The sequence below is a fragment of the Mesocricetus auratus genome, unplaced genomic scaffold, assembly GCF_017639785.1.
Source record: "Mesocricetus auratus isolate SY011 unplaced genomic scaffold, BCM_Maur_2.0 Super-Scaffold_100045, whole genome shotgun sequence".
Classification (NCBI taxonomy): domain Eukaryota; kingdom Metazoa; phylum Chordata; class Mammalia; order Rodentia; family Cricetidae; genus Mesocricetus; species Mesocricetus auratus.
In genome coordinates this window covers 1,961,751-1,988,561 of record NW_024429222.1, presented here as the reverse complement: position 1 = coordinate 1,988,561, position 26,811 = coordinate 1,961,751, and the positions used below count along the sequence as shown (strand labels likewise).

Here is a 26,811-nt window from a genome sequence, read left to right as displayed (position 1 = left end):
GAAACGAAGGGAAAAGCAACAAGTCAAGAAGAAAAGGAGGCAGAACCTCATCTGGGTGCTGATGTAAAAATGCCAACGTCTTGAGGCCTGCCTTCCTTTGGCATCTCTGGGAACACTCTGTCCCGGGTAACCGGCAACTTCAAAGACTCCAGAGATTTACAAAGTTCTTGGCTGACTGTCAGCATCAGTCAGCCAGATGCTGTCATTTTCAGATGGACAGATGCTATTGGGACAAAGGAGGGGTAAGGTGTGAGAGGCAGAGATGCCTGTCCTTGTGCTGACAGTGTGCTTATGTTGTCTCAATCGTAGGTTCTCTTGTTCATCTTGCTGCTGTGTTCAGAAAGACCAAGAGATTGGGGGTGGGGGTGGGGACCAGAGGGGATACTCTCTTTTTCCCAAGCCTGTATCCTTCCAAACCTGGGTCCAGTGCCTGTGAAAATGCAAAGTTCACTCCTGAACTGTCTCCATTTTTCCTTACAAAGGAATTGCAAGTTTCTCCTAAAAAGTGAAAGAAAATTAGTATTTTTAAAATATTTTTTTCATTCCTCCTGGGGATTAGACTCTAGGCCTTACCAGTTCTAGGCAAGTCCTTTACCACTAACCCAGAGCTTCAGATATTTCTGTAGTCTTTATAATTTATTCAGGCAAAGTCTCACTATGTACCTCAGGCTGCCCTTGAACTAGATACGAAGATCAGGCTGACCTTGAATTCACAGTGGTCCGCCTGTCTCTGCCTCCTGAGTGTTAAGATTAGAGGTGTGCACATCAGTCTCATTTTTGTAAACGAAGTTTCACAAGGTTATTCTTGAACAATGATGTCTCAAGAACTGAGGCCACAAGAGTGAATCACCTGCCTGGCTTGTCAACTTTTCTATTTTATTCCGGCATTTTGTTGAGATCAGAGTTGTGGGCATTTTGTTGTTGCTTTTGAGACAATGTTTCATTCTGTGCTGACCTGGAATTTACAATGTAGTTCAGGCTGGACTTGAACTCTTGCCTCAGCCATGAGTCATCATTACTTAAAATTATATTCCATAATTCTACTTTATAGTATCTAGTTACACAGCAATGATATCGGCACATTTCAAAATGTTCATTCCAAAACAAATGCTTTTTGGTTAATTTAAAATTAGTTTACCTGGGACTCCAGAAATTCTCCCTTTATGTAGCCACACAGGGATTCCCTCAAGGGCAAGGGACTTGTGACCTCCTTGAATTCTCAGTCCCCATTTCCACGCTGTCTACATGTGCTCCAAACTCCTTCCACCTCAAGAACGTGTTTTGTGATGGGCACATGCTTTTAATCCCAGGCAGAGGCAGGTGGATCTCTGAGGTCCAGGGCAGCCAGGCTACACAGAAAAACAAGAATGAATCTTGCTTACTACTGGAACCTTGGAATAGCAGTCAGGACATTGAAGCTGTGTTTAATTTTTTTTTAAAAGACAGTGTCTTCAATGGTGACTCACTTGTGTCACTCTCCAAGTACTGTGTCTAACATCATGCCCCACTGTATACTACCTGGGTTGGATTTGGATCCTGACTGACATCTAGCAACTTCTAGGTTTCATGTGCCTTACTTGCTCTAGCAGAGCAAGAATGGGAGCAATAATGCTAGTTATTTCCTGGAGGTTTTTACCCCTGCCCCCTCCATGGTTTCTGTGTAGCCCTAGCTGTCTTGAAACATGCTTTGTAGACCAGACTGGCCTCGAACCCACAGAGATCCACCTGTCTCCGCCTTCGGAGTGCTGGGATTACAGGCAAGCACAACCACTCAGTTTATTTCAGGGAGTTCTGGTGGGATTGGTGAAGTAACACCTGAGTCTGGCCCTGAGGTGTTTAAAAGTAGCATTTGATACTATTTTCAGGTGCCCATCTGAGATCACAGGTCTTAGATCCTTCTCCGTGGCCACCTCCTACTCTCCCACACAGGCTCCCACCATTCTGCCACCAGGCTGAGAAGTTTCGTCCTTTAGGAAACACAAGTGAATACTTTACTCCTCAAAGCACGGCATCGCTAAACTCCGGGGCCTTACGCCCTCCCTTCCTCAGCCCACCCCCCAATTAGAAAATCCAGACAGGACAGCTTCTTTTTTTTTTTTTTTTTTTTTTGGTTTTTACGAGACAGGGTTTCTCTGTATTGTTTTGGAGGCTGTCGGTCCAGCATGGCCTCGAACTCACAGAGATCCGCCTGCCTCTGCCTCCCGAGTGCTGGGATTAAAGGCGTGCGCCACCACCGCCAGGCCTTTCTCTGCTTCTTTAGTTAATTAGCTGGTTAATCCCTTTTCCTTCAGCTTTGTGCAGACATCTGTTCACTCACACACCTGAGTTAGGCGGCATCTTTGATTTTTTTTTCACAGCTGTAAGGGGTATATTTATGAGACTAACGTTGTGTCTTCTTCGAGACTATAAATACTTCTAACTGACCAGCCAATGGCTCTGTATTCTCAGGACTAGCATGGTGACTACTGTTTGTCCAATGAATGGGAGAGTGAATGAATGTACTACTTGGTAAGTTCTGTGACTAAGCACAGTATGGTAATTTTAGACACCCTATGCAAATAAATATTTGTTGAAATGAACAAGCACACTACTAAAATCTAAAGTCTTCGTGGACCTACATAACACAAACTCTTTATCTGGTTTTTGGGCTCTAGGGACTACCATATTGGTAGTATATGGTGCTTTTGGCTAAAAACATTAAAAAAAAACAAACAAAACAAACCACCAAACTTCTCAGCTGGATGTACTAATGGTCCCAGAGGAAGGCCACAATAAGAAAAACCATTAGATCGAGAACAGAAGTAAATATGCTGAGGGAAGCTGATGGCTAATTCTGCCTTTGAGCACAAACTTGGGTTCTGGCAGGGGCGGTGTTTGCGTTGATGGGGCTGGGAGGAGACTTTCTTGAAACGTCAGATACAAAAAAAAAAGTACTTTGTTTTCACACAGCATTCCATTTCCATAGTTCTTTCCTGGAAATTCATCCAGGAACCTAGTCAGACTCAGGCACCCATCATAAAATTGTAGCCAGGACTGGAGAGATGGCTCAGCCTCAGAGGCCCTCCCACCAAGGGTTACCACTTGTGTTCCGCCCGGGGAACCCAGAGTTGTCCCTGTGACCTCCACACACACAGCCTCACATCACAGAATCACATGTAAGGGTTTCTACCACTTCACCCGCCGCTGACAAGTCTCATTCTAGGCAAGCATTCCTCACGATGCCATCCCTAGCCCTGGCGATGAGGTTGTCATTTAATCATTTTAGATACAGGGTGTCTCCGTGAAGCCCCAGAACTCTCTGGCCTGGCCCCAAACTTGTGAAGATCCCGTTTCTGCTTCCCGAGTGCTGGGGTCACAGGCGTGCTACACCGTGCCCAGATTCCTGTTTTTTTTTTTTCTCTTTTCATTAGTTTAAAGCAACAGGATGGACAGTCCCCAACGAGGAGCTTCCTACAGGAGTGGGGACGTAGAGCAAAAGGCGTGCTTCTAACTAGGCTACCCGGAGGCGCGGCCCTCTCTTCCTCCCGGAGTGGGGTCGTGGCGGCCGATAGAGGCCGCGGGCCGGGGGAAGAGGCGAGGCGCAAACCCAAGTCAGCCTCACAGAAGGGCCGGAGACGGCACAGCCGCCTCGCGGCGGGGATGCTCGGGGCGCAGCTCCGGTAACCGAAGCGTCCCGACGCCAACCGCCACCGCGGGAAACCGGTATCGCCGTCCGCGCGCGGGCCGCAGCCGCCGGCCGCCTCTGCGCTTGCGCGGCCGTGGGAAGCCCCGCCCCAACGGGCTCTCCGCGCGCGCCCGCTCATGGCGGCCGCCGCAGTGTGTGGTGTCTAGCGGGCGCGCGCGGCGGGCTCGAGGACGCGCGGGGCGGCGGCGGCGGCGGTGGCGGCAGCGGAGCCGGGCTGCCGGGCGGGCGCGCTCTCGAGGGCGGCGGCCCAGGGTGTCCCGTCGGTCTCGGCGCTGGGAGAGGTGGAGGCGCGGCCCGCGGCGGCGGCGGTGGCGGCGGCGGCAGCTGGCGACCGGGCGCGTTAGACGGGGCCGGGGTCCGCGGCGCGCTCTCCGCCCACAGGTAAGCGGGCGGCCTGGAGGGAGGAGCCGGCCGCGGCCCGGGGAGGGCCGGCGGGTCCCTCGCGGAGTCGCGGCGCCTTTGTCTCGGCCGCCCCTGGCGGGCCCAGCCGAGAGCGGCCGTGTGGGGAGGCGGCGGGCGGGCGGGCGCGCCGAGCCTACCGCCCGCGCCCTCGCGCAGCCTTTGTTGTGCGGTCGGGTGGACGGCCAACATGGCGGAGGTCAGCCGCGCCGCGCGGCCCGCGGTCGGGCCTCGCCTCGGCGGCTCCCGGGCGGGCGGCCTCACCCGGACCTGCGCCTTCATTGTGCGGGGAAGAACGCAGCCTCCTCCCTTGTTTATGTCGCCGCGAGCGAGCGCGCGGACGCCCGCCCTGGCCGCTCCGGGCTTTCAGCTTTTCAGCCTTGCTCCGCCCAGCTTCCTTTGCGGGATAGTTGGGGGTCCTTCCTCCACGTTCCCAGATGCAACTTAGTGTGCACACCCTGGGCCGCTGCGGGGCGCGGGTTCCTGGAAAGAGAGGGAATTTGTTTACCCTGGCGGGAGTCACATTTGTGCCTTCGGAAAATGAGGCCATGTAGCTGATTTGTCAAAGTCATGGAAGCCCTGAATGTGGATGTAGGACAGCGATCTTACTGCTCTTTCTAGCGTTGAACATTTGCCATTTTCTTGATGGGGAACTGTCAAGGGTGAAATGTTAGCTCGTTAAAGCGTTAGGAGCACGGGTTCCGAACTCTGCGCTCCAGCTTTGATTCAAGTCCTGCCCCACCGGTTTGTGACCTTGGGCAGGGTGCCTAATTTCTTGGATGCTTCATTTTCCTAATCTGCAAAATGGGTCTAATGGAGAGTAGCTACCTCAAGCCTGTTGAGAACTGATGAGGTGGGAAATAGCTGAAGTGCAAAGAACTCTTATAGTAAGTGCTCAGCAAATGGTTCCTGCTAAGGCTCTTGTCTCATAAAATACGCTTAAGTTATCTTGGCATGGATACGTTGGAAGTACATAGGCCAAAATATTTGGAATTATAAATCGTTAGTGCTTGGGTTTTGTTGTTGAATGAAAGGATTTGAGGACAAAATGACATTCGTTCTGACATGGTGGAATTGTGGGACTTGAGTGATTGGGGAATGTGAATTGGTAGATGTTGTACATTTTGGAATTTGGAAAGTCAACTAGGTTAACATGAAGTTTTCTTTTAGTAGTTTTAGATTATGGATCAGTTCACTTCCAAGGACCTCAGTTACCTAACTTGGAAAAGTAGGACAGTGAATCTCTTTAATTAGTGTAGTTACCTGTGGTGTCGCCGTCTCCTTCAGAAGCTGCTGTGACAAATGGAATGACATAGTAACTGTCACGGAGAGATTGGCTCACGTGGTGGAGTGTTTACCTGTGGGATAAGTTTGTGACCGGTAGATTTTCTCCTAGTGCATTACATAAATTACCCATACTTTTTTTGTTTTTGAAATTTAAATAACAATACAAACTTCTCTAATTTGGATAGGATAGTTGCAGTTTTGTTCAGAGCTTTTTACTTAACGTGGACTTTGCCAGATTTGTTATGTATTACAATTGTTTTAAGAGACCTCTTTTGACGACTTTGCTACATAGCTTTGTAACAGTATTTAAAACTGAAATACAGTGTAGCAAATTTGGGGAATTACAAATTAGTAGGGATAGTATCTCACAGAAAAAGAAAGAAAAACTTACATTTAGAAACATTTTGCCTCAGAATATCTGCTCTCTCAGGCCTTCAGGAAATTTTTACACCAAAAAGGTGAGCTTGGTGGTGGAAACCCGCACTCATGTTACTCGCCTGGAATCACAACATTTGGAAGGCAGTGGCAGGGGAAGAGTTTTAGGCTAGCTAGGGCTATCTAAGTGAAACCATGTCTTACACCTCCCCCCACCCCCTACACCAAACCTGAAAAAAAATAGCTGTATTCTGGTTTTTTTGTTTGTTTGTTTTCGAGGCAGGGTTTCTCTGTGACTTTGGAGACTGTCCTGGAACTAGTTCTGTAGGTTGTATTCTTATTGTCTGTAATTCAGAAGAATATTCTATTTGGTTATAAGAACAAAGAAAATACCCAGATGTGCCACTGATTGGAAGACTTTTCAGTGTGTAAAGTATTTTGAAAACCAGTCTTACATAATTAAGGTAACAGAACAAGTTAAGTGACTTTGCATAGTTGTAGATGACTTACAACTTATTTTATGGTAGTTGATACACTCAATTTTAAGGACTGGAAGTTCTCTTAACAAGATCTGTTTCAGATCTTTAAATACAAATAAAATTTCTGCATGTAATTTGTAAAATATTTAAATATTTGATGTATTTCATTTAGACCTTTCCTTCAACCAGATCTGTATGAAAACTTCAGAGCTCACCCTTCCCTAGAGACAGTCAAATATGGGGTCTTATTTACAGTAAATATAGTTACTGGTAATGGTCTGATGACAGAGGCCAGGAGAGGGTAATGAGATCATCTGGAGCTGGAGTTACAGGTAGCTGTGAGCTGCCTGACATGAGTGATTGAACTGGTGTCTCTGGAAGAGCCAGCCGCAAGTGCTCTCAACAACTGAGCCAGCTCTGCAGCCCTGGTTTAGCCATCCTTTTTTTTTTTTTTTTTTTTGGTTTTTCGAGACAGGGTTTCTCTGTGGCTTTGGAGGCTGTCCTGGAACTCGCTTGGTAGTCCAGGCTGGTCTCGAATTTACAGAGATCTGCCTGCCTCTGCCTCCCGAGTGCTGGGATTAAAGGCGTGTGCCACCAACGCCCGGCTTGGTTTAGCCATTCTTATGACTGCCTGGTGTTATCACTGTAAATGAGTTTTCTCAGTAAGCCTGTGAACCTGACTTGAAAGGCCTTCAATGTGTAGTCCCTGAGCCCCTTGATGTGTTGAGTAAGTGCAGCATCTTGCCTGAGCTGGCCCCTTTTGTTACTTCCTTGCCTTTTTGATGGACTGGGTGCTTCCAGGTCCCTCTCTTCCTACTAAATCATAATAGCCTCGTCATCATTAGCTGAGCTCTTCCTGAACTTCCCACACTGAATTAATTGGGTGCCATCTCTCCAAGTTCCCATAGCACTGGGCTTGTCCCCACTGCCATGTCTCCTGAGCTGCTGTTTTCTGTATAGTTCTTTGCTTCTCTAGATGGGCTGTAATGTCTTGGAGGGCTAGCTTTGCTTATCTGCTTGTTCAGCACCATGTTGGCATATAGCTGGTCTCAGTAAATCAAGGCTAAATGACTTATATCTTTATATTGAATTAGACTTTTCCAGATGTATCCCAGTGTGTCATCTTTGCCCTACTTATTCAAACTAGATTATTTAGTTCCTTGAGCACTGTACATTTCTATAGTACTTTGTGGTTGTGTGTAATCTTCAATGCCTGCTTTTGCTACTTTGGGGAGACTAATTTCTCTGAGCTTTAGTTTCTAGTACTATGTGAACAGTTGTTAAGTATATTATTGTACCCACCATCCTGGTCCTACTGTTGAAGTACCATTTAATTGTGTGATTAAAAGGACAGACCATTACGAGTCAGACCTGAATGTGTCTTTTGGCCCTGTCATCTGTCAATTGTCTAAGATCCTTGAGAGCAGAGACACTGCCTACTTCTACATTAAAAAACACAAATACCAGCCAGATGGTGGTGCTGCACTCCTTTAATCCCGGCACTCGGGAGGCAGAGGCATGTGGCTCTCTGTGAGGCCAGCCTGGTCTACAAAGTTGAGTTCCAGGACAGCCAGTGCTGTTACACAGAGAAACCCTGTCTCAAGAAACCAACCAGCAAATCCGCAGTACCTTCACACACAGCATAAATGATTGCAGTAAGACACTTCTAAATATTAGCCTTCATTCTTGTGAAGAAATGAAATTACAAGTTATTTTAGTAGTATTAAAGATGTCAAAGGTACTGAGGCAGAGACAGGGTGGGAGGGACAGCTACTCTTTGGGTCGGTAACATTTAAAGGAAGATGAAGAACTGGTGCTAGCCCATTGAAGCAGGGAGCAGCCTAGTAAGTGTCCTTGAGGTTGGAGGATTTGGAGTGTTTAAGAAGCCAGGAGAATGTCACTGACATGAGATGATGGTCTGAGGAAGCGGACGGGTGGGGCTCAGATTTTGTTGAGTCAGCAAGGAATGCGAATTTTAAGAGTTTTGAGGAAACTCTCAAAAAGGTTTATTTAATTAATAAGGATAACATAATCCACTGACTTTTAAAGGTTGCTCTAAGCCAGGTGGTGGCACATGCCTTTAGCCCCAGCACTTGGGAGGCAGAGGCAAGCTGATTTCTGTGAGTTCAAGGCCAGCTTGGTCTACAGAATGAGTTCAATGACAGCCAAAGTTACACAGAGAAACCCTGTCTCAAAAACAAAACAAACAAACAAATAAATAAAATTGCTTTAGCTCTTCGGAGAAGACTATTTCTTATTATAGTCTGCGATAGCTGAACAGATCTTGCTGATGGGTTAGACATGAGAGGTGGGGAAGGGAAGGAATGACGACTCCTGACTAGAGTGACTGGGTTGTGTTGCCACTTGACAAGATGAAGAAGACTGCAGGAGATGATGTGCCAGGACAGCAATAACATTCAGAGTTCTGATGCGCTTGAGTTGATGTCTGTGAAACCAAAGAAAAGCAGAGTCGTGCAGTGTCATAGAAGCCAGATGGGGGCTCGTGGTGCATGCTTGTGTTGGAAAGGCCTGGTCCAAAAGGGAAGTGTAGCATGGAGAAGCAAGGAGATAGCAGGCAGGGTTCTTCTTGATTTTTCAAGGGAGAGAAGTTAGCCTGCAGGCTTGATGGATAGAAGATAGTAGTTTTGGCTTTGGTGGTTTCTGCTGTCTTTTCTGAAAGCAGGAGAGGTGAAACCCTCAGTGAATGCAGTTACTGTGTGTAGCAGGTCAGAGGTATAGAAATGGGTTGGGCATCTGTGCAGGGGGAAAGGACCTGCTACCAAGTGCTTGCTGATGACTCTTGCTGCTCAAGGAGATCCTAGGAGAGTACTAAAGTGATTGAATGATGCACTTTGGTTCTTATATGTATGCTTTCAGATTGACCATTTTACATAACTATGTATAGAAAGGTGCTCAAATCGTGTGTAGGCCTTGGATTTTCACAAAGTAAACCCCTATTTGTTTGTTTGTTTGTTTGTTTTTGGGTTTTCGAGACAGGGTTTCTCTGTAGCTTTGGAGGCTGTCCTGGAACTCGCTCTATAGACCAGGCTGGCCTCGAACTCACAGAGATCCGCCCGCCTCTACCTCCCGAGTGCTGGGATTAAAGGTGTGGGCCACCAACGCCCGGCTAAAGTAAACCCCTATTTGTAACCATTCCCTGGAGTTAAGAACAAGAAACCCTCTTTCCTCATCTATTTACCACTTCCGACAGGAAGTACCCTTTGCCTTTAATGCCACAGATGGAATTTACTTGCTTTTGAGCTTTCTATGAAGGGATTAATGCTGCATGTGCTCCTTCCCATCTGTTTTAGTTCAGTGTTGAGTTTGTTCCTGACAAGGTCACCGTCAACTGACGTAGCATCCCAGTACTTAATACATGGTGTGCATGCTTGCTGTAAGTCAACAGAAATTACAGTTTGAATAATGCTGGTAAAGTCTGACCAAGTGGTTCTGGCTGGCAAAGACTTTTCATTAAGTTCAACCCATTGAACTTATTTGTGTGTGTGTGTACATTTTTTTTTTGTAACAAAAGTTTGGGCACATGAACCAGAAGGAGAAAAATTAATCTATATTTATAAACAGACTGCCAGTGACAAATATGTCTTTCCCTCCTTTTCCCTCTTCTCTTTCCTTTTTGGTTTTCCGTGAAGTGGAATTCTTGGAATTGGAATTATAGGTGGTTGTAAGCTGCCATATGGGTGCTGGGAATCAAACCTGGGTCGTCCTCTGCAAGAACAAACAGTAAGTGCTTTTAAGCACCAAACCTCGCAGCAGGTTTTCTCTTTTACAATGTTTATTTATTTTCAAATTTGTGTCTTTGTGTGGGTTTGTATATGAGTATGCTGTGCCCTCAGAGGCCAGGAGGAGGGTGTTGGATCTCCTGTAGCTAAGTTGTAGGTGGTTGTGCACTGTCCAGTATAGGTACTGGGAGCTGAACTCAGATTCTCTGCAAGAGCAGACCATCTCCAGCCCCAGCCATAAATATTTTAAAGTTAATTTCTTTGATCTGACTGAAATGAGCATTTTCCCATTAAATGATAGATATCTGTTAGTGACTGGAGCTGGCCACATCAAAAGGAGTTTGTACTTAAAGTCTTGAGATCTTACTTGATACTTCACTTGTGATTGTAGGTACATTTGCCTCATGCCTTTGAACTGATTCTGTTCTCTACTTTTCCTCCTTCTACTTCTTATTGTTGTTGTTAGGGGCACTGGGCATAAATCTAGAACCCCTGGCATGCTAGGAAAATAAATGCTCCATCACCAAGTTTTGTCCCCAGAGACCTTACCACTTTTAGTAGTTGATTCTAATGTGTAATATGTTATCTGGACCACACTTACACTTTTTTTTGAGACAGGGTTTCTCTGTGTAGCCCTGGGTGTATGTATCCCAGGCTGGTCTGGAACTCACAGGGGTCTGCCTCTGGGTCCTGAGTGCTGGGATTACAGGCATGTGCCACTGAATCTAGCTTAACCCACTTTCTTAAGGAAGAGCTGTTTTTAGTTTATTCTTTTTTTTATGCATGTTGTAGGCATTTGTGTTCATATATCTTTGCCAACATGTGAATCAGAAGAAAGACCCTTGGTTGAAATTGTGCTAGGTCACAGAGATATACATTAATTGTGACAGCCTTTTACATTAAGTATCCTCCAAAGAGTTGGAAAATAAAACCCTCCATTTTTGCCAAGAGCTAAGACTAAAATCTTTGAAAACAAATTAATATATGGTGTTTCCTTACTTATTGAACTTTCTCTTTGGTTGAAAAAGTTTTGTATTATGTGTAAAATTCACAAGGTTTTTTTGTGTTTCTGTTTTGTTGTGAGACGGGGTCTCATCATGTAGCTCTGATTGAAACTCACTTCGTACTCCTTACAGAAATTCAACCTGTCTCTGCTTCCCATCACTGAGACTGCAAGTGTGAGCCATTCTGCTTAACTTCTCAAGAGTTTTGTTGTGTTAGGTTAAATGTCAGGCAAATGTTCTGTCACTGAGCTTCATGGAAGCCTGTAACAGCCCTGTGCTGGGATTTTGTTTGTTTGTTTTTTTTAATTTCATGTGCCTGGTATTTTGCCTGTGTGCATATCTAGTGCCTAAGGAGACCAGAAGAGGGCATTGGATCCTCTGGATCTTGAGATACAGTTTGAACTGCTATGTGGGTGCTCGGAACCCAGATTCCTAGAATGAACAGCCAGTGCTCTTAACCCTGAACCATTTCTCCAGCTCTCTATAAAGTTTTTAAGAAGGATGACTCCCCCTACTTTTTCAGGGACAGCAGCTCAGCTGATAATTTTTTGTCTGTTGGTTTCCTGTTGTGGATGGGGGGAGCTGAGGTGTTCCCCCTCCCCACTTACTCTTCCCAGCGCTCGCTCTCTCTCTCTCTCTCTCTCTCTCTCTCTCTCTCTCTCTCTCTCTCTCTCTCTCTCTCTCTCTCTCTCTCTCTCTCTGTATGTGTGACTGGACAGGTTGCTTATAATTGGATCTATATAGTAGATTTTGATTTTCTCTTGCACTATTAAAGTTGTATTTCTTACAGTTAATGCCCTCTTTTTGTTTTAAGCTTTACATTATTTTCTGTGCTTTAGTTAATTGTCACCACACCCCTCACTCCTTTTCTAAATGTTCAAGTCACTTGTAGGCTGCCCACTGTAGGATATTGCCTTCCTAGTCTAAGTTGTCATTGTTAGAGCTCCCTTTACTGCACTGAATTTATTTCAGGCTCTGTTTGCGGCAATGCCTGTTCCTTCTTGCTTCATTCCCTTGAATTTGAAGAGCTTGTCCAGTTTCCTGAGAACATATGTAGAAAAGGTAGCATTTCAAAACGTTGCATCATTACTTTGTTCTTAGCACTTCCAGCATAGTTTGATCTATATAATCATTTTATTCAAGAATTTAAAAAGCAATACCATATTTGTTTGTAACTCAATATTGCTATTCAAAAGTGCAGTGCTTCTGTGTTTTCTGCTTACACATCCAACAATGGTTTTTGAGGTGATGCTGTGTGTACTAAGTACAGTTTTAAGTATTTTAGGTATGCCGGACATTGGTGGTACACACCTTTAATCGCAGCATTCTGGAGGCAGAGGCAGGTGGATCACTGTGAGTTCGAGACCAGCCTGGTCTACCGAGTGAGTTCCAGGACAGGCTCCAAAACAATACAGAGAAACCTTGTAGCAAAAAAACAAACAAAAAAAGTATTTGAGGTACATCATTGAAGTAGACAAATTCCACCTTCCAAATAAGGGTGATGGACCTGGAACAATAAACGTAAGTAAACTGTATAGCACATAGAAAGTAATACAGGAATGAACAGTGGAGATGCCTCAGAAGTGAGTGAGCGTGAGAAGAAAAAAGGCTTAAGATATGTAGAGATTTAGGAGTGCACAAAAGAGGAGTTAGCAGTCAGGGCACAGATTGTTTTTTTGGGGGTGGTTAAAAAATCTTATTATATGCTGGGTGGTGGCGGCACATGCCTTTAATCCCAGCACTGGGGAGGCAGAGGCAGGCGGATCTCTGTGAGTTCGAGGCCGGGCTGGTCCGACAGCCTCCAAAACAATACAGAGAAACCCTGTCTTGTAAAAACCAAAAAAAAAAAAAAAAAAAAAAAATCTTACTACATTTTAGTGTGGGGTGTGCACATGTCCATGTGGCATGATAATGTGTGTGTAAGCAAGAGGACACCCTGCAGGAATCAGTTCTTTTCCTTCTACTGTAAATAAAGTATGTGTCCTGGGGATTGACCTCACGATTGAACTCCCCCATCAAGGTTTTGGTTTTTGTTGTTGTTGTTTTTACTTTTATGTGCGTTGGTGTTTTGCCTGCATATATGTTGGTGTTGGATCTCCTGGAGTTGCTATGTGGGTGCTGGGACTTGAGCCTAGATCCTCTGGAAGAACAGCCAGTGCTCTTAACCACTGAGCCACCATCTCTCCATCTCCTCTTGAGTTGCAGACATGCCCCACCATACTCAGATTAGGTTACAGTTTAAAATAGAGAACCAGGGTTGGTCTCATTGAGGAGGTAATGTATGCATGAAGATTTGACTCTAGGAGAAAAGTGTTTGAAGACAGAAGAGATCCAGTGGAACAACCTAGCCTTGTCATGGAAGAGTGAGGAGAAAGAAATGATGGAAACAGAGTACTTCAGACGCATCATCATGTTGTTTAGGGCCTTATAGGCCATTTATAGGATTTTAGTTTTCAATATGTGTGAGCTCCATGGGACGGTATGGAGCAAAGGATGGGATAATGTGATATGAGTGCTTAGAACATATTAGTGGTTGAATGTGGGAGACAAAGATGGGAAGAAAGGAAGACTGGGTTAGGGTGATGTTATAATCTTCCAGGGGAGAAAATAGTGTCTTAGGCCAGATGGTAGTGTCGAGGTGTTGAGGAATGGTGGGGTTCTTATGTGATTTTTAAGGAGTGACAATAAGATTGACTGGTTGTTTTAGGTATATGATGTAAAATAGGGGCGACTTAAGTCTCCTGATCTTCCTTTCCGTCTCTTCCTCTCATGTGCTGATCTTAGAGACAGCTAGGCTTTTTTTTAAATTTGGGCTAGAGATACAATTTTTTAAAAATTATAATTATAATTAACATCATTTCTCCCTTTTCTTTCCTCCCTCAACCCTCTTATGCACACCCCCTACTTACTCTGTCAAACTCATGGCCTCTTTTTCTTTGTTTAGTTGTGTGTATTATATAATAAATAAAACAAGCTCAGTTTGTATAATGCTAACTATGACTATGACCTCAGAGTTGATCACTTGGTATTGGATAACCAATTAGGGGGAGGGTTCTTTCCTGGAGACAACCTTTTTTTCCTCTCAGCATTCCCCCATTTGCCTGTAGTTCTTTTTCTGGGATCGAGGCTCCCTGTGAGTTTCCCCTTTCCATGTTAGCATGTCCATTGGTGGTGTCCGTGTTCAGGTCTTGTTTAGGCAGCCATGTTGATGAGACTTCATGGGTGTAGCTCCTGACATTTTTAGGAGAGACAGTTTCACAGCAGACTCTTAAATCTTTCCACTCCCTCTTCCCTCTTAATGCAGTGATCCTTGAGCTTTAGGTACAGAGATTTTGTTGTAGATGTGTCAGTTGGTTTTAGCTTTCTATAATTGTCTATTGCAAAGAGAATTTCCTTTGATGAGGGGTGAGCTTACTTATCTGTGTATATAAGGATGAATACTTAGAATGTAATTAGGAATTATGTTGGTTTAGTAAAGTGGTGTTGTAGGTTCTTCTCCAAGATCCATGGTTTTACTAGCACAAGGTAATTGGCTAGGTTTCCAGTACCAGGCATGATTTCCCTCTTGTTGAACGGGTCTTAAATTCAGAGAGCTGTTGGTTACTGCCAAGGTAGATGCCACTGCGCTCCGTGGCTACTGTGACTCACAGGCATCATAGCTGTGTAAGAGTATTGGATGCTTTCATCCTTTGGAAGCTTGCATGGCATCGTCTGGTACCATGAAAGCTAGTTCCTTTCTGTCCTCTAGGTCTTGTGTCCAAAGTACATGGTGTCTTCAAAAATAGGGACTTACCTTCCATTTCTGGGAGGCAACCAAGGGTAGCAATAGCAATAGCCAGTCATGTTTTGGGAGTCTGTTGTGCAACTCTAACAACTTAAAATGATTCTTATGCATGGTGTTGGAGTTTTTGTTAGATATGCTATGGCTCTTGTGGGAGTATTGTCAGCTGTGAAGGAAAAATTTCACTTAAGCTATAAATGTATATTTATACATAGATTCATATGTAATTTTGTGTGATTTTAATAGATATAAATGATTCCTTATGATTTTTCTGACATTCCTTTTATTTTTACCCTCTTGTAGTTTATCTCCCTCTTCCTCCAAAGGTAAAGCCCCCTCTCTGTTTTTTCCATTTCTTTGACCAAATCACTTATAATCTGTCTCCTGTTGCTTTTCCTCCTTCTCCATAGTCCCCTCTACTTTCTCAGTTTCTCCAGGTTTTATGAAGATTTGAAGCTAGGAGCCTCAGATGAGAGAGGACTTGCGGGTCATCTCACGCAGTATGATTATTTTCTAGTTCCATCCATTTACCTGGCTAGATTCTGGTGAAGGCTGTATCTAGAGATACAAATTAAATTCTTGGGAATTTAAAGAATCATACAAATTTACCAGTGTAAGAAAAGGTGACTGTGGACAGCTCTGAAGTTCAGGAGTTAGAAGAGCAAAGGAGTAAACAAAGGATGATGAGAAGGATTGGTAAGATAGAAAACCATCATAGTGATTAAAGTTTTTAAGGCAGGAGCCTGATCTGTAAACTGTCACATGTTGGTGACAGTTCACAATTTGCAAACAAAATGTACTGAAATATTGGACACTGTTTGCTAAATTTATGTCTTAAGGCAGTTGTGGAATGAGCTGGTCAGCATGCTGGCTGTTTGTTCTGGAGGTCAAAATACTTGACTGCGGATCCAGCTTAGTTGGTAGTGGTTTTGCCTAGGATGAATGAAGCTGTGAGTTGAACTCACAGCACTTCATAAAACTGAGCACAGTGGCAGAAGGTTGAAGAGTTTACATGGTGAGTTAGAGACTATTCTGGACTACATGAAACCCTGCCTGCCTCACAAAAGCAAAATAAACACACCAAGTTTCATTAGAGAGCTAAATGTCCAGGCCAGTTTGTCTCCTTGAACCTAGAAAAATAGTTCAAATTCTGGTGTTTCTTTGGATTTGGGGATACTTGCATAGACTTTGAATTGCGCATTTCTAACCTAGAAGTCTGAAATGCATCAAAATTAAAAAAGCATTACATGCATATCATTTTAGAATTTGAATTTATTGATTCTTTGTGTGTGTCTAGACATTCTTGTAAAAATAAAGAGTTCTACAAACAGCCTGTTGGGGGGGGTGAAGAATACCTAAAATCAATATTTTATCTGTATCACTAAATAATAGAACACAGCAGAGAGTTCACATAGCTTAAGTGGAAAAGGCAAGACCTTCAGATGTTGAGAGTTAGTCAGTTTAACTTTTCTCAAAACTTTCTTGAGATACTGTGGTTGTAACAAAGGGGTACCACATTTATTTTTCCTGGTAAATGGGAAAGGAAAAAAATATTATGATATTTCCCTATTTCTCTCATTTTAGTTACCGAAGTTTCATTTATCTGTGATCAGCTGTCCCCCATCTAGTGTGTCTATGCTGTATGTGCTGCCTACCTATGCCCTTAAATCACTCAGGAGCCAACTAAGTTACCATACCATCTACCCACAAGATGAACTGTCGTGGCACCACAGGAAGTCTGAATAATCCTTGTTTTACTTAAAAAGTCACTCAAGGGGGCTGGGGAGAGAGCTTAGCAGGCAGTTAAGAGCATTGACTGATCTTCCATAGGACCCAGGTTTGAGTCCTAGCACCCACATGGTGTGGGGTCACTCCAGTTGCATGATATCTAAAATCCTCTGCAGTCTCCACATGTACATGTGGTTCAGAGACATATACACAAGTAAAACATTTATACACAGAGAATTTTTTTTTACGCAGATTAACCATTTATCAGCGGCTAGGCAGGTCTCAGGCGGTACACTTCTACTGGTCCTTCAGTTTCTTCAGTCTTCTAATGGCAGACTTCACTGTGACTGCAGAAGCTGTGTTGTACGTCCAGGACCCGACAGCCACCGTTTTCATGCAGGAACCACAGTGCCAGATGCCAACGGCTCCTCTCTTCATCTTAGTCTTGCCGCAGAAGGAGCAGGTGTACTTGGCATGCTGGCTGATTTCAATTTTCTTCACCATTTTCTGGAGGGAGGCACCATAGCGGGTCCTGTATTTCCCAACGATCTTGGTGCGTTTAGCCATGCTGCCGGAACCTAAGCCCAAGCCCGGAGAGCCATATAGAATTTTAAGAAAAAATTTAAGCAATAGCTCAGAAATTAAAGTTTTTTTGTTTTGTTTTGTTTTGGTTTGGTTTTTCGAGACAGGGTTTCTCTGTATTGTTTTGGAGGAGGTCCTGGAACTCACTCTGTAGACCAGGCCGGCCTCAAACTCACAGAGATCCGCCTGCCTCTGCCTCCAGAGTTCTGGGATTAAAGGCATGCGCCATCTGAGAGATGTTCCTGTGAAGAAGGACTTGGGGAACTTGACCAGACAGAGTAGAGCAGTTAACTCCAAAGTGTCCCTGGCAGCATTAAAATAAAGCTTTAAGCCATAAACACAGTTATAGGAAGTCTGGGAACTTTTCTGATCCTTTTGTAGCATAGCTGTATGGATTATTAGTTTTTTGTATGACTCAGTTTATCCAGATAGCTAAAGCTTAACAAAGTGAGCAAGACAAGCTAGATAGATATTACTGTGACTCTGAGTAGACCTTAGGAATTTATAGACCTTATTATCAAATATACCTTATTTATCAAACACATTGTTATCTGAGTTTTCTAGAAGCCTGGGGTCGAACAGTTAGCAAAGTCTCTAAGTCAGCTTTGTTAATCCAAGTAAACTTTTATAACATTAAAATTTTATTATCGCTGGGCGTTGGTGGCGCACGCCTTTAATCCCAGCACTTGGGAGGCAGAGGCAGGCGGATCTCTGAGTTCGAGACCAGCCTGGACTACCAAGCGAGTTCCAGGACAGCCTCCAAAGCCACAGAGAAACCCTGTCTTGAAAAACCAAAAAAAATTTTTTATTATCATAATCCATACCAATCCAAAATATTTTGGAGACCTGTTGTTGTTTCATTAATCTAAAAGGGGAAACAGGGCTCAGTAGGACTAAAAAGAAATACAGGTGTTGCCTTAGTTGGTTTATATTTTTTGGTCATCATAAGATGTGGTTAAGTCCCATGGCATATACCTTTTAACCCTAGTAAGGATGACTGCCAGCCACGGAGCTGTTATTTAAAGATCTATTTTTTTTTAGATCCCTTTTTACTTTTTATTCAATAGTTGAATCCAACTAGGTGGTGATGGTGCACACCTTTAATCCCAGTACTCAGGAAGCAGAAGTCAAGGCTACACAGAGAAACCCTGTCTTGAAAAAAACAAACCAAAAGTTTCATGTACAGAGTTCTAAACAAGAGTTGAATCACATGCATAGTAACTTGTAGCAAATTATTAAGATTGACTATGTATAGATTTTAATTATAAGCCTTTTGCTACAAGTTTAAAGCCAAGATTTGTACATTTAAAAAAAAAGCTATACCCAATGAATTTACAAATCCTGAGAGAATTTACAGCATAGTCTTAAGAGACTTTGAGAGCAGAGCAAAGAGAAATTGTAGAGCTAAAGATTTTAAGAGTAGGAAATAGAAGTAGTTTAGATAAGAGAGATTTGGGGATCATTTGTTTATGCTGTGGCAGTTGTGAGGATTTGGAAATCAAGTGTGCCAATGTTTGGCCATTGATCTGTACCGAGGCCAAGTTTGTTTATAGTCTAGATGTTGAGAAATGAAACTCCACGGGAGGGCATTTTTGTAAGCTCCAAGAGGAGCTGAGAGAGTGTGTGTAGTGGCCCTGGTGGGCTCAGGCTTAGAGAAGCTGCAGAATTGCTGGGAGCCCTGGAAGGGCTTAAGGAAGAGACAGCAGGAAGCTCCAGAGGGGAGAGGAGACCAGGAATGAGCTGAAAGCCGAAACTAGGGACTCAGAGAGAGTGGTGGACTGCAGTGCCTGGGGGAGGCGAGAGAATGCAGCTGAACTGAGGTGGATAAAGAGCCTTTGTGACAAGGGTGTCCTCAAGGGGAATGGGAAACTTGTCAGAGAGAAAAGTGTTCCAAATCCCAGAGGAAAGGTGTCCCTTCCCATGTGACTGGGGCCTCAAGTAGGGCGAGAGCTTCCAGGCACACTGGTGTGGTTTTTGGAGTAATAATAGACAAAGCAGGCAGTTTGGGGTGACACTTACCAGTAAAGAATAATGGGCGAGCAGGGGAAAGGGAGACGGTGAGTGTCTTTGCTAGAGAGACCAGACGGATGTAGCAGGTCAGAGCTGAGATGTGAGGCCAGTACCCAGGTGGCTGGGTGCCTTGGGAGATGGAGAAGGCTCTAGGAGTCGGAGATACATTTATGGCATAGACAAGGAGAGGCATGGTTAGAGCATGGGGGGGGGGTAGTAAGAGAGCGGACTCTAGAATTTGGGGTCAAATTGATGATGACAGGAGTCAGTGGAAACAAGTGATCTCTACAAACCTTAGGAGAGGCGGATCAGCGCTTGGCTCAGAGCAGCCCAGTTCTGGCTGTTGGTACCTGATGAATTTAAAAAAAGAGATTAAAAAGGAAGGACATGAGGCTCCTAGGTATGGTGGAGGGGAAGGTTTATTGTAGATAAAAGGGAGAGCATAGCAGGGGTATCTGGGAGAGTCCAGAGTGAGCATGACCCTGAGCCAGGCCGTGTGAGGAGAGAGGGAAGGGGAGGAGGAGAGCCAGGAGAGTAAAGGGTAGACTGTGTGTGTGTGTGTGTGTGTGTGTGTGTGTGTGTGTGTGTGTGTGTGTGTGTGTGTGTGTGTGTAATGAAAATGAGCTGAAGGCTGAAGGGTGGCTCAGCTCCTGGACTGGAGAAATTTAGGGTAGGAGGTGGGGTGTGCCAGCCATACCCTGTAACAGGTAGGGACTGAGGGATGCAGGGAGAACCTGGCAGCCAGGTCCACTTTGATAGGTTAAAGAGGCACCTCAGTTAGCTATGTGTCCCTGGGGTTTAGACCTCACATCACTGATCTATACCCTCAGCATTATAGCTTTATAATAAACATGTAATTTCTAAGGATTTTAGGGAAATTGAGGGGTGAGCAATCTTTGTATTCTACCTTATTTTCTTTAAATAAAGAATGCAGGACTTAGATGGCTCAACAGATAAGAGCAGTTGCTACTCTTGTGGATTGTTTTCCAGTACCTCCATGATGGCTTGTAACAAACTCCAGTTCTAGGATATCCTATGCCCTCTACTGGTCTCTGCTCGCTCTCTCTTCTGCTCTCTCTCTCTCTCTCTCTCTCTCTCTCTCTCTCTCTCTCTCTCTCTCTCTCTCTCTCTCTCTCTCTCTCTCTCTCTCTCACACACACACACACACACACACGACACTGATACACGTTAACAAATGTATATGAGCTGGAGACATAGCTCAGTTGGTGGAGCGCTTGCTTAGTTTTTCCAAAGGCATGGCACTACACAAAAGTAGGTGTGGTGGTGAGCAGTCCCAGTACTCACTGGAAGGTGGTGGAAGCTAGATTATCAGAAGCTCAAAGTCAGCTGGGCTTGGTGGCTGCACCTTTAATCCCAGCACTCGGGAGGCAGAGGTAGGCAGATCTCTGTGAGTTCGAGACCAGCCTAGTCTACAAGAGCTAGTTCCAGATAGCCTCCAAAGCCACAGAGAAACCCTGTCTCAAAAAACCAAAAAAAAAAAAAAAAAAAAAAAGCTCAAAGTCATTCTTAGACTCTTAGAGATCAAACAAAAATCCCCCAAAAGAACAAGTGACTAAATGCCCTAAAAATGTTTCGACAAAGGCATTAATGCTATTTATTTCCATTTAGATAATAGGTATTTAACCTTTCTGCCAAAATGGGCTTGATGTACAATTTAGAATGTAGTTTATATTTCTGTTCTTTTGTTTTTCAAGACAGGGTTTCTCTGTGGCTTTGGAGTATATTTCTGTTCTTAAAGATGTTTATTGTAGTCTAGTATTAAAGTTAGGTAGAAGTGATTAAATACAATAAAGGTGGGCAAGTGGTTGGAGTTGAAGTTGCTGAAGGTGTGTAAAAGCCCTTGTTTTGGGGTACTCACTGCCAGTTTTTGGTTGTATTTTGAAGATTGTCTTAAGCGTGATGTAATACCAGCTTGAGCTTTGAAGCTTCAGCTGACACCATCCAGGTCTGAAGTGCATAGGACTTTATGGGCCACAGGGTAATGCTTGTTTAAAAACAAGGCAAGCTACTCTAGTTTAATGAGGACAGTTAAGAAAACTTTCCCAGAGTTGTTTGAGTATATAACTCAATTTGGAGGTAGAAGTGGAGGTTTACATGTCCTGAGTGCGTTTACAATTCTCACTGCACTGGAAGGGGGCATTTGAAATAGGTTGGCACACAAGTGGCAGAGTTAGAATTGAGGAAAATAGTAGTCGAGGCTTGGAAGTATTGAGTGAGTTGGGGGGAGAATGTTTTTCTTGAGATTTACAGGACGAAGTTGACGTTAGGAGTGTTTGCCTGGTTGTGCATTTCCTTTCCTCCCTTTATGTTTCTTACCCTGGAGCCTTAAGAAAGCACCGAGATCCTCACCTCCGGAAACATGTTCTATGGGACTTAAGTGCTGCCAAGTGCGCATGCTTCGTGTTGCCGTGGTGCCTGCCAGAGCTGCCCAGGTGGTCTGTGGGGCGGGGCTTAGAGCAAAGTCCGCCCCTTCTCGAGGCCCTGCCCAGTGGCCTGCCAGGTGTTGGAGCAGGATGCCAAAACCGCCGGCCGCCTTCTGCTGCTCACCCAGTTTAGAGTTCATTGGAGGTGTTGTCTCTCCTGGTGACAGGCCTTGAGCTACGTTAAGACTGAATGGAAGTAAACAGCCTTCTATGCTTAGGAGCCAAGGGCCTAGGAGGGTCCTCTGGTGCAGGCTGGCCTTGTGGGTTGCAGGAACCTGACGCCTCTATTCTCATGACCTGGAAGCCGCCTGAACCCCTTCTGCATTCCTGGAAGGGAGTACTGCTCGCATGCTTGCCAACAGTTAGGACCAGAACCAGGAAGAGGAAAGGTACTGACATAAACATCTGTTTCGAGACAGAAACTGGACTGCACGAATCCATAGATTCTGGTTTAGGCCACGCGGCTGTGCCTGGCTCTGTGGGTTGGCCGTGAGGGCTCAGTGGAGCTGTGGCAACTCCTGCTTAAATCTAACTTCAGGTGTGTCAGGACTTCTGCCGACTTGTCCTTGGTTTCTACCTCGCGGCGGCTTGTGGGCAAAAGGCTTTGTGGCTCAAGATGGAGCCGCATTCCACCATTCTAACTAGGGAATGGTGTAGCAGTTTTCTGTGCTGTCCTACTTCCAACCACAGTTTGTTTATCATGCTGAATAGAAATCAGTGTGCTTTCTCCAATGTTTGGAAGGCAATAAAAATACGATGTAACACGAACCAGAACTTACCCTGATAAGTGTTAGAGGTATTTTGCCGGGTCAAAGCACCGGGCTAGTGTTTTTCTTCTGAACTTGGCTATATTGTGTTTAAATATAAACTGAGCTCTGATGTGACCGGAGCTGTTTTGTTTTGAGAAATCACTTTCCAATTACTGTGTTCCTTTAAGTGAGCCACAGTTAAGGTAGTTAAGGTAGATGGGAAACTGATGGCTTTGGTAATGCCAAGCCCATTGACCTAAAATGGATAAATCAGCTACATAAAGAATTTGCTCAGACGGAAAGTAGATTACAGAGGGGCCATTTTATTGTGATACCTGGATCACAGGGCTTTAGATGATGAGAGTTGATTCATGTTATATTCTTCCATGAGTCTGAGCTGTTGTGATGGAGTTTTGTTATACTGTATGTGTTGGAGATGAAACCGAGAGATATGGGCAAGCTAAAAATTTGTTAGTACTTTTTTGCCCTTTGAACTTGCTAGTGTTGCTTTAGTAACAAAAGAAAAAAATTAACCCTCCAATGTTGCTCTTAGCCCCCTTATTTACAATGTTACTATTTACTAAAATTCCTTTTGTATTGACTTGGTTACATTTGTAACCAGTTTTTGAAACTTAAAGGTCTTCGCAAGAGAATGACTATAACTGGGAGGAATTACTATATTAAGTATTTAGTGTAGTCTCAGGGAGTACATTGATATTTTGTCAACTTCTGAGATAAATTATGACCTGCCATATCCCCTAGAGGCAGGGTCCTGGGGAAAGGAACTTACTGTGCTTGACCCTCGCTTGCTGGTCCTTTCTCCAGATAGCTCTTCAGTCTGTGTGTATAGTTGGTGTGTGCTGCAGCCGCACAGGGGACCCAAGGGTGCAGGGGAGTTCTTTGCTTGTTGAGTCTGCCCCTCATCCCATCCAGTGTTTGAGTCTCTGTGATGCCTTTACCCTTACTTCCTCCTATTGTTTCCCGACTTTCCCTTCCCCTTGCCTGTTACATGAAATTTGTGCTACAGAATGGAAGTAGAATAGGGACTTTCTTCTTCCTCTTCCTCTTCCTCTTCCTCCTCCTCCTCCTCCTCCTCCTCCTCTTCCTCCTCCTCTTCTTTTCTTCTCTTTCTCCTTCTCCTTCTCCTGCTGCTAAAGTTTTATTAGAACACACCGTGTCCATTTCAAAAAGGTAGAATAAGGACTTTCTTAAATACCAGAACAATAACTTACTGAAGGATGGTTCTCCACTTCTTCCAGTTTCTTTGGAGGTGGGCACTGATTGGCAGGAGACAAAATGATGTCTAGGTGATTTGAAAGAAGAGCCAGTAGATAGATAGATAGATGGATAGATGGATGGATGGATGGATAATGGGATGCCAGCTCTTCTTCTCCCTGGACCCTCCGAGCCCAATCCCAGAAAATGCTGCTCCCTTCTATGAAGAGTCGGTCTGGCTCTGATAGCCTTTGGCATATGGACTACATAGGACTCCAGCTGTAGGTCCTGAAGCTGTGAAGAAGTAGACAGAGGTGGGAACTCTGGGAGAAAAAGTCCAGCCCAAATAGGTCTTATGTTGTATTTAAGGTCTTCTTTAAAAAAAAAATTCATTTTATGTGTATGGGTGTTTTGCCTGCATGTATGTCTATGCACCACATATATGCAGTGCCCTGGAAGCCTCTCTTGAACCTCCATTTGGGTAGTAGGATCTGAACCCTGGTCCTCTGAGCCAGTGTTCTTATCTGCTGGACCATCTCTCCAGCCTCCAGCCTTGTATTTATATTCTTTGTTTTTGTTTTTGTTTTTTTTCAAAATGGGACTTCTCTGTATAGCCCTGGCTGTCTTGGAACTTGTTTTATAGACCAGACTGGCCTCAAACTCAGAAGTCTGCCTGCGTCTGCCTCCTGAGTGTTGGGCTTAAAGGCATGGACCACACTGCCTGGCTGTATTTACATTCTTTTTTGTTTGTTTGTTTGTTTGTTTTTTGAGACAGGGTTTCTCTGTAGCTTTGGAAGCTGTCCTGTAATTCCTACTATAGACCAGCCTGGCCTTGAACTCACAGAGATCCATCCGCCTACCTGTCTGTGCCTCCCGAGTGCTGGGATTAAAGGGATGCACCACCACTGCCTGGCTGCACTTCTTATTTATGTAACCCACCTGGAGGTTTTCAGAACTTTTTTTTAAACAGGAAGGTATTTTAAGCATGCTATAGAACATTTTGAAATACGGTTTACCCAATATGTTACTAATAAAATTCACCTTTAGCATGTTAATTTTTATTTATTTGTATATAGTTTTATAAAAACATATTTATTTAACTTTATAATAAATTTTGTGGGATGTTTTACAAGTATTTATGGTATATACATTATTTATAAATGTGCTATAGTTATAACTTTCTCCTGCCTCCTTTTATTTTCTTGTTTTTCATTACAGAAATGAGCCGTCAGACTGCTACAGCATTACCCACTGGCACCTCAAAGTGTCCGCCATCCCAGAGGGTACCTGCCCTGACTGGCACAACTGCATCCAACAATGACTTGGCGAGTCTTTTTGAGTGTCCTGTCTGCTTTGACTATGTGTTGCCACCCATTCTTCAGTGTCAGAGTGGCCATCTTGTTTGTAGCAACTGTCGCCCCAAACTCACATGTTGTCCCACCTGCCGGGGCCCATTGGGATCCATTCGCAACTTGGCTATGGAGAAAGTGGCCAATTCAGTACTTTTCCCTTGTAAATATGCCTCTTCTGGATGTGAAATAACTCTGCCGCACACAGAAAAGGCAGAGCATGAGGAGCTCTGTGAGTTCAGGCCTTACTCCTGCCCCTGCCCTGGTGCTTCCTGTAAGTGGCAAGGCTCCTTGGATGCTGTCATGCCCCACCTGATGCATCAGCACAAGTCCATCACAACCCTGCAAGGGGAAGATATAGTTTTCCTTGCTACAGACATTAACCTTCCTGGTGCTGTTGACTGGGTGATGATGCAGTCCTGTTTTGGCTTTCATTTCATGTTAGTCTTGGAGAAACAGGAAAAATACGATGGTCACCAACAGTTCTTCGCAATTGTACAGCTGATAGGAACACGCAAGCAAGCTGAAAATTTTGCTTATCGACTTGAGCTAAATGGTCATAGGCGGCGATTGACTTGGGAAGCGACTCCTCGATCTATTCATGAGGGAATTGCAACAGCCATTATGAATAGTGACTGCCTAGTGTTTGACACCAGCATTGCACAGCTTTTTGCAGAAAATGGCAATTTAGGCATCAATGTAACTATTTCCATGTGTTGAAACGGCAATCAAATATTTCTGGCCAGTGTTTAAAATTTGCATTTGACTTCACAGAGAATAAGGCACCCATCTGCTTGCCAACCTAAAACTCTCCTGGTAGGTAGAAGCTAGACACATGAAGGTAAATAAAAAGAAAGGCTGTTAATACAGGAAACAGTTGCATGTAGTAACACTAATATATTTAAAAATAATTCAACAGTAAACCACTGAAAAAATATATATAAACCTAAGATGGGCATCTTTTGTATTAAGAAAGGAAACATTGTAAGATATTTCTGAACTTTGTGTTTGTTGTAGATTGATTGTATTGTTGACAACAATTTTTTGGGGGTGCGTGTGTGTGTGTGCACACATGCGTGCACATGTGTGGTTGGTTTTTCTTTAACTGACAAGCCATCTGCGTGGTCATGGACCACTGCTTTCCCCTTGTGAGTCAATACATAGTGCTGCTGTGTTTTTTGTTTTTTTCTTTTTTGTGTGTGTGTTTATTTGCTAATTTTTATTCTAGTTTTTCATTAAATAAATTTGACTTTCTTTTCTGTAATTCAGGTTTTTCTCACTTTTGTACCTTTTAAGTTAGTGTCTTTTTGATATTCATAATTGCTTATGTCAAAAGTTTGTGTTGAGTACATACTTTCTTTTCCTTCAATCAATTTATTAGAAATGTTTTTAATTCAGCCCTTTTGTGAACATAGGAATTGCAGAAAGGAAAGGTAACAGGAGAGTGCTGTGAAAGATGCAGCAGGTATAAGATGGTCTTGTCTATGTGAGTTAACCACCAGGCTTACTCTTTGAAAGGTTAGGTTAGGGAGAAAATCGGATTCACATAAATTTTAAAAACAATCAGGCTTTTCCTCTCTTCAAATGTCTTGGGCGAATCACATGTTTAAATTGGTTCTTGTATTTATTGGTTTCTCAAAAGAGTGCATCATCATACACAGTATTTGTAATTAAAGTAAATCATTTGTTTTTAAAAAAAGGCAGTTTGCAAAAAAATGTTTTTGGTCTTTTATAATTCTCATTAAAAGATTATCTGGCAAATTAAAAAAAATCTTAATGTGTTTACTTTAGCTCTAGGTTGGTTTGTTTCTTTCCCCCCCGGAGCTGAGGACTGAACGTAGTACCTAGAACTTGATAAGCAAGTACTCTCCCACTGGGCTACATCCCCAACCCTGCTCTAATAGATAGAGCTCTTTGGTAAAGTCCAAAGGCATTTTCCTGTTCCAGTCTGTATTAGAGCAGAAGAGTGTATGCCACCATTTTG

At 43.9% G+C, this 26,811-nt stretch overlaps 2 protein-coding genes across 4 annotated transcripts; one reads left to right on the top strand and one right to left on the bottom strand.

Moving 5' to 3' along the window:
• On the top strand, positions 1–26,598 carry Siah1 (siah E3 ubiquitin protein ligase 1). Of its 3 annotated transcripts, XM_040735336.1 has the most exons (3): positions 4,003–4,066; positions 9,876–9,966; positions 24,697–26,598. In XM_040735336.1, the coding sequence occupies exon 3, from the start codon at positions 24,699–24,701 to the stop codon at positions 25,545–25,547; it is 849 nt and encodes a 282-aa protein (XP_040591270.1). In that variant the 5' UTR covers positions 4,003–4,066; positions 9,876–9,966; positions 24,697–24,698; the 3' UTR covers positions 25,548–26,598. The 3 variants fall into 3 exon arrangements, with proteins under 3 accessions (XP_021088116.1, XP_040591269.1, XP_040591270.1); XM_021232457.2 differs by lacking the exons at positions 4,003–4,066; positions 9,876–9,966 and adding an exon at positions 1–242; XM_040735335.1 differs by lacking the exon at positions 9,876–9,966 and having other exon boundaries at positions 3,932–4,066.
• On the bottom strand, positions 16,005–17,152 carry LOC101842538 (60S ribosomal protein L37a-like). Its single transcript, XM_040735337.1, has one exon. It carries the CDS (start codon positions 17,043–17,045, stop codon positions 16,776–16,778), a length of 270 nt encoding a protein of 89 aa, XP_040591271.1. The 5' UTR covers positions 17,046–17,152; the 3' UTR covers positions 16,005–16,775.
• Positions 26,599–26,811: the final 213 nt, after the last annotated feature.